General features: G+C 40.3%; 1 protein-coding gene across 1 annotated transcript in view; it reads left to right on the top strand.

The window, feature by feature from the left end:
- The first annotated feature begins 603 nt into the window (after positions 1-603).
- The window catches only part of NELL2 (neural EGFL like 2), a 640,124-nt gene continuing 628,430 nt past the window's right edge, over positions 604-12,297 (top strand). Inside the window, exons 1-2 of the mRNA XM_030216939.1 lie at positions 604-664; positions 1,014-1,142. Of these exons, the coding sequence (XP_030072799.1) occupies positions 613-664; positions 1,014-1,142 (181 nt within the window). The 5' untranslated portion in view covers positions 604-612. The remainder of the gene's footprint in view (positions 665-1,013; positions 1,143-12,297) is intronic.

Raw genomic sequence — 12,297 nt, 5'->3', positions numbered from 1 at the left:
AAAAGCCAACCAAACAATGCAGCAGCCTTGTCTTTCATGATGTTAAAGAGGATATTTAGATTAGGCAGGAACCCACAGAGGGGCTGCACATGCTGCTGATTTAAGTTGCTGTTCTCTGCAACAGAAGCAGAGACAAAGCTTAAAGCCTCTCCTAGAAAGGAACGTGGAAACATTTTTCTCTCCTCTTGCTCCCTCCTCCTTCTCCCTGAAGCATCAATTTTACCTCTCTCTCTTTCTCAGCCTCAGAGGCAGCTACATTCTCATTTCCTCTCTATTGTCTTGGCTAGTTGGCTTCCAACAGGTTTGAGCAGGGCTTGTCAGTTTTGATTCAGATGTCGGCTGGTGTCTTTTATTAAGATTAATATTCCTACCCAGGATTAGACTCTCTAACCCCCTATACCTGTCTACCGGAGCTCTCGGTGTGACGTTGGTTTGCTTCCTCTCCCGGAGCTGGATCTCAGTGCTCGGGAATGATGCGTGCTTTGGGGAATCCAAGTTGCTCACTCGTCTGCTGGGATCCAGCTACCTGCTAAGGGAAAGGCGCGATCTCTCACATTTGACTCGGAGATTTGGAGATTTAAAGGGAGGCTATGGACTGAATATATTTTCAGCATGGAGTCAACGATCTCGGGCACAATCTGCTTTATTTTCTGTCTCAGATCAGGTGAGTGACCCCCAACTCCCACCCCTCTAGAAAGGGGGGGGGGGGGAAGAATTGAAGTATTCTGAAATAGAGCGGTGAGAGGGGGGTGTTCAGTTTGTTAGGTTGAAAAATCAAGGTCTGTTGAAATATGGCTTTTTTTTGTAGCAGAATGGAACTTTTTAAGAGGCTGATTTTAGAGCACCGTAGACATGTGCTTGTGTCTGTTTCTCTAGCAAAAATCCACTGCTAAACATAGGTGCTAAAAGGACATACAGATATGTAGATTAACGAAACAGTGTGGTTCTAACGAAAACCACCTAGGCATGGCTTTTTCAGCCGCGATGTAATATCCCTTTCTTTTTCTGCTCAGTTTTAGCTTTCGGTGCAGATCCCTCTCTGCAGATCGACGTTCTCGCGGAGTTACAGCTGGGGGATTCTACTGCTGGAGTGCTGCAGGTTCAAGGGCTGTACAACGGGAGCAAAGCCTACCTCTTTCAAGGTATAACGCTCAGTCCCAGCACTGTTAGATCCATCGGAAACCAAGAAACGTGTTCACTGCCCGCACCAGGTCCATTTGAATCATGGCAAAAGCTGTGTGACCGAACTTTTTGCCTTAGCTTGATATATGTGGCATGTACTCCTCAGAGGTGCTTCCCCGATGAAACCTTTACACTGCAAGATTTTTGGCACCTTGCTCTTAAGTGCTAAAGGCTTTTTTTGCACTCGCTTGCCTTTTCTGATTGATAGACCCTTAATTAATGTATAGTGGAACTGGGGATGGCAGATGGTTGATTTCTGAGCCCTGGGAAGCAATGAATAATAATAAAGACTGTTGGGATGTGGGTGAAATTAATTTTGTAGGAAGACGGTTGGCTCTTGTGGCAGTACAGATTGCATTTGTGAAGTTCTATCGGGAATGCCTTGCCTCGGGAACAGAGGGAGCTTGAGAAATTGGAAGCTATTTTGCTAATGAGTCAGAGAAAATTTGTAGCGGGGATTTATAGTAGAAAAGCGACGTTGTAATGAGAATAGAAATCCTATTTCGATTGTGTGAGTTTCAAGAATAGGAGCAAAATAGAGGGAGAAAGAATGAACATAAAAAATCATATGAGCAATTGTACTCCACTTTTACAGGCATTAGGGATGTGCACAGACAAGATGATTGTGATTCGTTTTTAGAAAATGTGATATTTTCTTGGTTTTTTGTGAATCTTGTGGTTCACTGCTCATAATAAAAATTTTAGCCCATATTAGAACTTTTCAGTGCATGGAAATCAATTGTATGCACATTAATTCATGGGTCAATGCACATTAAATTGATTTTGCTTGCACTTAATTTTTAAGGCACCTTAATCAACTGATTGCATGCTAAGAAAGGCACGTCCATAAGATGCCCATTAAAACATATTCAGTGAAAATAGCTGTAAATATGTGGAGGTTAACTTTATAACAGGTTGCCAAATAGGTGCCTTGTTTGTGGTTATTGTACAATGACTGTGCATTTGTAAAAATAATAATAATAATAATAATAATAAAATTCTCACACTACCTGCAACAATCACGGGTAAATGCACCATTACACTTATACCTGCTCCAGAATTGGTGTAAATATATATCCACAAACTATCAAGCAATTCTATAAGTGGGCGTGTGCATTTTTGTGCACAAGGCACAACTAAGTGCACAGAAAGTGGCACCTACACATGTAAGTGCAATACACGCTATTCTATAAAATAGTGCATAACTGCTAGGAAGTGCACATGTGGTCAGAGCATGTGAGAGGCATGGGTGGTCTCCAATTTACGTGCATAACTTACAGAATACTATGGGGCTCATTTTCAAAAGAGAAACTACTACTACTACTACTATTTAGCATTTCTATAGCGCTACAAGGCATACGCAGCGCTGTACAAACATAGAAGAAAGACAGTCCCTGCTCAAAGAGCTTACAATCTAATAGACAAAAAATAAATAAAGTAAGCAAATCAAATCAATTAATGTGAACGGGAAGGAAGAGAGGAGGGTAGGTGGAGGCGAATGGTTACAAGTGGTTACGAGTCAAAAGCAATGTTAAAGAGGTGGGTTTTCAGTCTAGATTTAAAGGTGGCCAAGGATGGGGCAAGACGTAGGGGCTCAGGAAGTTTATTCCAGGCGTAGGGTGCAGCGAGATAGAAGGCGCGAAGTCTGGAGTTGGCAGTAGTGGAGAAGGGAACAGATAAGAAGGATTTATCCATGGAGCGGAGTGCACGGGAAGGGGTGTAGGGAAGGACGAGTGTGGAGAGATACTGGGGAGCAGCAGAGTGAATACATTTATAGGTTAGTAGAAGAAGTTTGAACAGGATGCGAAAACGGATAGGGAGCCAGTGAAGGGTCTTGAGGAGAGGGGTAGTATGAGTAAAGCGACCCTGGCGGAAGATGAGACGGGCAGCAGAGTTTTGAACCGACTGGAGAGGGGAGAGGTGACTAAGTGGGAGGCCAGCAAGAAGCAGATTGCAGTAGTCTAAACGAGAGGTGACAAGGGTGTGGATGAGGGTTTTGGTAGAGTGCTCGGAAAGAAAGGGGCGGATTTTACGGATGTTGTAAAGAAAGAAACGACAGGTCTTGGCGGTCTGCTGGATATGAGCAGAGAAGGAGAGAGAAGAGTCAAAGATGACCCCAAGGTTTCGAGCTGAGGAGACAGGGAGAATGAGAGAGCCATCAACAGAAATAGAAAACGGGGGGAGCGGGGAGGTGGGTTTGGGGGGGAAAATGAGAAGCTCGGTTTTGGTCATATTTAATTTCAGGTGGCGTTGAGACATCCAGGCAGCAATGTCAGACAAGCACGCTGAAACTTTGGTTTGGATGCAAGGTGAGATATCAGGGGTAGAAAGGTAGATTTGGGAGTCATCAGCATAGAGGTGGTAGGAAAAGCCATGGGATGAGATTAATGAACCAAGGGAAGAAGTGTAGATAGAAAAGAGGAGGGGACCAAGAACAGAACCCTGAGGTACACCGACAGGCAGAGGGATAGAAGTAGAAGAGGATCCACCAGAGTGAACACTAAAGGTGCGGAGGGAGAGGTAGGAAGAGAACCAGGAAAGGACAGAGCCCTGGAATCCAAGTGAGGACAGGGTATCGAGAAGTATGCTGTGATCGACAGTGTCAAAAGCAGCGGAAAGATCAAGAAGAATGAGGATGGAATATTGACCTCTGGATTTAGCCAGTAATAGGTCATTGGAGACTTTAGTAAGCGCAGTTTCAGTTGAGTGGAGAGGGCGAAAACCAGATTGTAATGGGTCAAGAATAGCATGTGAGGAGAGAAAATCAAGGCAGCGGCGGTGAACAGCACGCTCAAGTAATTTGGAGAGAAAAGGAAGGAGGGAGATGGGTCGGTAATTAGAGGGACAAGTAGGGTCAAGTGAAGGCTTCTTAAGGAGAGGTGTGACCACAGCATGTTTAAAGGAAGCAGGGACAGTCGCAGTGGAAAGTGAGAGGTTGAGAATGTGACAGATAAAAGGAATAAGAGTAGGAGAGATGGCATTAAGAAGGTGGGTGGGAATGGGATCAGAGGAACAGGTGGTACATTTTGAGGAAGAAAGGAGAAGTGTAGTTTCCTCAATAGTAACTTCAGGAAAGGAGGAAAGGGAATGAGGGGAAGGAGAGAGAGGGGAACGGACTAGTGGAGGGAGAGCTGGTGAGGTAGAGAAAGCAAGGTTTATCTTTTGAACCTTGTTGTGAAAGAATTCAGCAAGGGTCTGAGGAGATAATGAAGGGGGAGTTGGGGGAGGGGGCACCTTGAGGAGAGAGTTCAATGGATGGTGGATGGTGGATGGTGGATGGTGCCACAGTAGAGAGGAGGTTTGAAACATGGGAGGATAGAGATGAAGGGTCAATGTCGTGAAGATTCCTAGATAAATTAGATAGGATAGGACGGGACTGGGAGGGAGGAGATTTAAGTGTGAAAGTTATAAGATGGTGATCAGAGAGGGGAAGATCGGAAGAAACATGTCCAAAAAATGTCATAAAGTACTAACGTCCAAATCGGTATTTTTGAAACCTATTTTGCAGATGTTTATCTATGCATTTCATCTGCAGTATGTCCAAATCACAAAGGGGCATGACAGGGGCAGGATTAGGGCATTCCTAACAATTAGACATTTTACAGCCATGATGGAACAAAATGAACCCGTCTAGGGTGAAAATGTCAATGTTTTGGTTTAGATCTGTTTATAGAAAAGGTGCCCTAAATGACCAGATGACCACTTGAGGGAATCAAAGATGACTCTCTTACTCCCCCAGTGGTCACTGACCCCTTCCACCCACCAAAAATGTAAATAAAAATAGTACTCACCAGCCTGTATGACCTCCTCAGATGTTATAGCCAGGTCCACCAGAGCAGCATGCAGGTCCCTGGAGTAGTGTAGTGGTGGGTGCAGTGCACTGTAGACAGGTGGACCCAGGCCCATACCTCACCCCACCTGTTACACTTGTGGTGGAAATGGCTAGCCCTCCAAAACTCACTAGAAACACTGCACACACATATAGGTGGCCCCTTCACCCATAAGGACTATTGTAGTGGTATACAGTTGGGGGTAGTGGGCTTTGGAGGGCTCAGTAGTCAACATAAGGGAGCGATGGTAAGATGTGTACCTGGGAGCATTTATATGAAGTTCACAGCAGTGGCCCCTAGGGGGACCAGTCTGCTAAAAATGCTGGCCCCTTCTATATCCCAATGGCTTGATTTTCTACGTTTTCACCTGTATGTTTTTTTTAATGGCTTGAAAAAATAAACACACAGAACACAAATGGTATTTTGAAAAAAAAAGATATGGTTTCAAAAATGGCCATATTTCCTATTTGGATTTGGAATGTTTAGTGCAAAGGACTAGATTCTATATATCATGTCTAAAAAATTCATATGAAATGAAATATGCCTAAGCGTATTCTATAAAGTATGTCTTAATTTACTACTACTACTACTACTTAACATTTCTAGAGCGCTACTAGGGTTACGCAGCGCTGTACAAATTAATAACTAAGGATGGTCCCTGCTCAGAAGAGCATAAAGTATGTCTTAATTTAGGCATACTTTAAAGAATAAGCCTAACTCTCCATGTGGTTTATAGAATACACCGAGTGCCCATCTGCGTGACTAAATTTAGTCGCAGGCAGTTACATCAAGAAAAACTTGGTGTAAATCCCGATACCTAAATTAGGAACGGACTGGCTTGAGCCCGGGTCCTCCATGGAGGCTGGGCCCAGGGAATTTTGCATCCCCATCCCCCCCTTCAGTGGCCCTGCCTTTTACTAAAGGGTTGGTACGCGGCAATGGGCTTGCCGCGCACCAATCTGGAACTACCGCCAGTGTGCGCCATTTCCGGTGCTACAAAAATGTTTCTATTTTTGTAGCGCCAGTGCTTACCCAGCGGTAATTGGGCAGTGCTACACACTGCCTGGTTAGTGCGGGAGCCCTTACTGCCTCCTCAATGGGTGGTGGTAAGTGCTCCCCCCTCTCCCACCGAAATGGTCACATGGCAAGTGGCTCACTTATTGCATGGCCATTTCTTTTTGAGAAAAAAAGATAACCTTTTCCCGCTGAGGTAAATGGGGGTCTCAGCGTGCATCAAAAACATGTGCTGATGCTAGTGCAGGCCCCCTTTTAATGCAGTTTAGTAAAAGGACCCCAAAGATAGGTTTGAACATGCTCCACACCTATTTTATATGCATGCAACTGCTGGGGTAATTTATAAAAGCCCCTTTTCCATGGTTGAAACAGAGCTTAACCATGGAAAAAGATTATAATAGGAAATATGATGGACTCACTGGACTGGGCTATTTAGTTCATACTTTTTTTCATAATTAAACTTTTATTACTTTAAAATAATATTACATCTTTCAGTGGGGCTATGTGAAACTGCTATGAAGATCAGATTTTTCATAAAAATTAAAGGGTTATTTAAGTAATTCTCAAGTGCATATTTGGCATATTATTCTACTTTAAGTTTTGCTAGACAAGAGCAAGTAACAGTGTTCTGCAAATGAGTGAAAATAGTCCAGGTGGTTGACATTTGGAACATTTGTTATTCACGACTCTAATCCCAGCTCCGAGATGAGTTTTAATTTTGGTGCAACAGGCAATAGGCTGTGACTGCCTATCCATGCTGAGCATTTCCAAATGAGGGGAAGCAATGTCCAGAGGAAGAATTAACAATCTTACATTACTGATCTAGTTCATTAATACTGGGGTTGCAGCCAATAACAGGATGCCCCTTAAGGGTAACCTTGATGATGCCGTTGCATGATATAAATTACTAGAGTGACACCACGGACAGCCGATATTCAAAAGCTTCCTTGGTTGTACTTTTGTTTAGGGTGCATTATATGAAATTAACATATAGCCTTTAAGTAGAAGCCTGTATGCAGTCCAAAACATTAGTGTTTCCTATATTAGCTTTTGTTTTCTGATGCAATGAAATAGTAAAGGACAGACCTATTTCCCCCCATATCTTGTAAAATGAAATGGTTGCAATTGGATTGAAATAGATAGTGGGAATTGGATTGAAATAGATAGTGGGAATTGGGGGGGGGGGGGGGGGGGGACAAACATGAACTGCCAAAGTCTATACATGGTGCTCAACATTGTGTATACAAATTTGGGCATACATTCAATTTGTGCATGCAATTTAATTGAATAATGACCCAATTAGCACAAATAATTGAGTGCTATCAATTATTGGCCCTAATTGGCAATCATTTGCATTTATGCATGCATCTTCCTAGTCACTATTCTATAAAGATGCACGCATAAATTTTTAGATGTGGATCCGAAAATGAGGCATGGCCATAGGAGTGGCATGGGTGGGTCAGGGGCATTCCTAGAATTTCCATGCAGTGTTATAGAATATATGGTAAATCTGTGCCTAATTTAGATGTGAGGATGTATACCTCATTTCAGGTGGTGTAAATCCTTACACCTAAAATTGGGTGCAGATCCTGGTGCTAAGCACTATTTGATAAACAGTGCCCAACTCAGAGTGCCATTTATAGAATAACACTTAGCACTCTTTTCTGTGGGCGCCCAAATTTGGACATTTATTTGCTGAATTTAGCCTGAAGTGTGTAGAAAGGATTTTTGGAATTCAGCTCACAACTTAATTAGGTGCAGTAGCTATTTACCTGTTCCTGAAGGGCTTACAATCTAAGTGTGCAATTCTATAACTCGGTGCATCCAGAGCCTATTCTATAATGGCAACTGGGTGCCCAGGTTCTGTTATAGAATACTTGTGTAACTTTACATTTAGGCACCTGCAGTTAGACCAGCAATAGACGGCATAATTGCGGGCACCCTACTGCAGCAAGGGCATGCAAAACTTACTGTATTTTGTTTGTGGTGTGCATAAATGAAAGTGCCAACCATGCCCCTCCCACATTCTTCCCATGTGAGTGCCCCTTAAATTTACACACTGTGTCATTTAAGTTTGCCCTTACAGAATAGTGCTTAGGTGTTTCTCTGCTTCTTATGCATGTAAGTGTACATTACCCATAAAGGACTACATTCTATATATCATACCTAAAAAATCGGTGATGAGACGAACTATGCCTAGGCGTATTCTATAAAGATTATAAAGAGTACTTTATAGAATATGCCTAAATTTCTTTGTGGTTTATAGAATATGCTGAGTACCCATCCATACAACTAAATTTAGCCGTGGGTAGTTACACCAAGTAAAACTTGGTGTAAATGCTGATGCCTAAATTACCCATAGATTGGGTGTACTCTATAACAATGCGCATAGATTTTAGAAACAACCACAACCCACCCATTCCATGCCACACCCCCTTTTTAACTATGCAACTTATAATTTACGTGCATCACATTATAGAATACGTTTAGACATTTGTGCATGTAAATTCTAATTAATGCCAATTAGTGTCAATGATCGCTTGTTAAGTGTCAGTTATCAGTGCTGATTGGCTTGTTAAGCTTATTAAATTGTGTGTGCTAATCAGAATACAACCTGATTAGCGCATACAACTTTAGGCACCATATATAGAATCCAGGGGTTTATGTGTTTAACTTCCTTGCTCTGTGTGATTGGTAGATGCAAGAGGTTTGAGATCAAGTTTATCAAAAGAGGGGAGAGAGGAGCTTTTATAGGAAACCATGACCTAATAAGAATATCTTAGAGGTGTAATAGATGTAATTTATGGAGGTTACTACCCTTGCACACAAAATGTGATGAAAAGCTGTGCCAGACAATCAAAGCTACTTTAATGGGTATAAAAGATGTGGTCACCTCGACTTCATCCAGGGATCTGACTTTGATGGTCTACTCATCCACTGCTCATAAAATATTTTAAAAAATCAATATGCTACCATGCTATTGCTTAAAGAAATAATCTCATCAAACTAGTGTTAAGTTTTCTAGTTTATTTACCAGACTTTGGAATTTTTGCGATACTTGTAATAGTTCTCATATTTTGGCAGTTTACTAAATCTGTTTTGAGAGTTAGAAAGAGATTGTTTTCAATCATAAGTCAAAAGAGCAAAGTAAAAAAATCTTTCATAAGCTTGGGTGTAAGCTGTGGAATAAAAAAAGTCTTTCAGTTGATGTTGTTGACATTTGGAGAAGCTATCAGATAAAGGGATTCTAATGGTGGGCATGATGTTAACGAAATTAATAAAATGTTTTGTTTTAAAATGAAGGTTGCATTTTAGCACAGTTGATGCACGTTCAGCAATGTTTTAAAAGTACAGATATTAGAGTAGAATAACACTCATTTTTATAGTATTCCATTTCAGATTCATAAAGCAATTTCTCTATTGGTCATGAATTCAGCCATGTGTACAAATGTGAAGTGAATTTGCTTATACCTTGTTCAACTTGCCCATACCAGGCTATAATTTGTTTAGAGGAGATGGCTGAAAAGGGGGAAGAGTAGCACTTGATGTCAAGAATGATAGCTAAGTGACTGAAATACATGGGGTTTGGGGGAAAGGAGAAATAACTACCTACAGTCCCTGAATATAATTCACCTTGAGCTACAACTGAAAAAAGCATGAGCCAAATCAAATAAGGAAACAAACATACTGTGGAATCTCTTGGAAAGAGAAGATTGCATTTACATCCATATGGGTGTTGCCTATAGACCTTCATCTCAGATAAGTGAATTAGACAGAAATCTGGTGATAGACATCTAAAAGTTGAGAGTGAAAGAGGAGGTGCTGTTGATGGGTGACTTTGATCTACCATATATAGACTGGAGTATCTCGTCTGCAGAATGTAAACATGCTTTGTAGTTCGAGAATTTGAGTTCCATTTCTATGTGGATGATATTATTTTGTTTATACTTTTTTCTGCTACGAATTATGTTTATTCAGTTATCTTGTTCATGACTTATTATATTTCTGACTGGTTCACAGCAAATGGATTGGCAATTAACTTCAGTATTGAAGTTAATTGCCAATCCATTTGCTGTGAACCAGTCAGGAACATAATAACTCATGAACAAGCTTAACTAAGTCATGAACAAGTTCAACTGAATAAAAATCATTCATAGTAGATTAAGGTATATACAAGATAATATCATCCTCATAGAAATGGACTGAAATTTTCAAGATACAAAGCATTTTACATTCTGTAGATGAGATACTCCAGTCTACACCTGTAGATCAAAATCAATCAGCAACAGCGCACTTCCCCTTTCATTCCCAACTTTTAGATATCTATCACTAGATTTCTATTGAATTCCTTTATCTGAGACGGAGGTTTATAGACAACACCTGTATGACTTTAAATGCCATCTTCTCTTTCCAAGACAGCCCACAGTTTGCTTAATTTGATTTGGCTTATGTCACTCGAGCAGACTTATCATCCCCCAGAATAGATTACAATAGTAGTGTATAAATTACTAATTTAGGATGAAGTTAATTTATTTAGGAATCATTCTTGACACTAGATTTCTATTGAATTCCTTTATCTGAGATGGAGGTTTATAGACAACACCTGTATGACTTTAAATGCCATCTTCTCTTTCCAAGACAGTCCACAGTTTGCTTAATTTGATTTGGCTTATGTCACTCGAGCAGACTTATCATCCCCCAGAATAGATTACAATAGTAGTGTATAAGTTACTAATTTAGGATGAAGTTAATTTATTTAGGAATCATTCTTGACAGAAAATTGACTTTAAAACTGCAAATCTATTCTTGACACATAAATTATGTCCTATTTTAGAGCCTTCTGATTTTTGATCTGTGGTGCAATCAGTGATATTATCATACCTTGATTACTGTAGTGTGATCTATGATGGATTGCCCAATCTGAATTTTAAACATTTACAGCTTGTACAAAATGCTAGTGCCCAGATTATCACTGACCTTAGTAGATGTGATAACAAATCTCCAATTCTGGTAGAACTTCATTGGCTTCCTGTTAAGATTAGAATACATTTTAAGGTTCATTGTTTTTTTTTTTAAATTTTACATTTAAAGACATTTGTGCTTTAGCTCATTTGAACTCTTGAGTGTTCCCACGATTACATTTGCTAGGAAACAATATACCAGCTACATGTGCTTTCCATAGCTCGACATAGCTTATGGAATTCTCTTTCTTTCCCTATGTGTCAGGAGAGGAATAATCTTACATTGTTTTCAGAGAAGCTTTTTGTAATTTTGCGTGATTTAATATGATAGTACACAGTGTCTGGAAAAACCGGGACCCTTTACATAGTTTCAAAATAGTTTGCAATTGTTTAAACATTTAGTATGACCTTTGAAAATACATTAGTCCAGCCTTTATTAGGAAACTCCCTTTGCAAACACTTTGCATTGTATGTCTTATTTTATCACAAAATGTAATTGCAACTTTATCTTCTTGGCTAAACACCATTTTGCTAAAACAGATCTTAATGGTCACTTCCTGAATGATGTCATTTTGAAAGCAGGAATCATCCAGTTTTTATAGCATCTCGTAGTAACACCTGCCAATAAGAGTAATACGTTTTTAATAGTAAATTTGTTTTTTGGTTATTTGGAAAAATGTTGGGGTCCTGTTTTTACTAGACACCCTGCAGTTCTTTTATGTTTTTTGATGGTTTTTCTTTAGATTTCATTAGAGTATTTTGTAGAATCTGTTCAATGTTTTTGATGTCTTCCCTTATATTTTATTGTTCTATGTGTTTTTATGTGTTTAATGTAACCCACCTAGTTGTTTGAATGATAGGTTTAGAATTTGATACTTTAAATAAGTAGAGAGATCTTCGATGCTTTTTAAGGAGCTCTACTCTGGCAAATGGTGATGGGACCCATGAAAGAAGGGGCAACATTGGGCCTAGTACTTACAAATGCAGATGGTTGGGTCAATATTTAATGCTAGTAATCCAGGTAGCACTCACTGAGCTCAGGCAGTGGTATTCAGCAACATTATCCACATAATGCCACTGAATATCATGTCTGACAATCCCAGTACTAGCTGGGTAGTGCCAGGGTAATCCAGGGGTGAGGCTACATATACCATTGATATTTAGCACTGGTACCCAGACAACTATCCAGAGAAGAAAGTCAGAAAAAATAGTTGTCATAACTTGCTCAGATAATTAGCAGGGTAGGGGCCCTGAATATCAGCAGTACCCAGATAATATCCAGTGGCTGCCAGATACCCAAATATTCAACT

The sequence above is a fragment of the Microcaecilia unicolor genome, chromosome 10, assembly GCF_901765095.1.
Source record: "Microcaecilia unicolor chromosome 10, aMicUni1.1, whole genome shotgun sequence".
Classification (NCBI taxonomy): Eukaryota; Metazoa; Chordata; class Amphibia; order Gymnophiona; family Siphonopidae; genus Microcaecilia; species Microcaecilia unicolor.
This window is presented reverse-complemented; position numbering and strand designations above follow the sequence as displayed.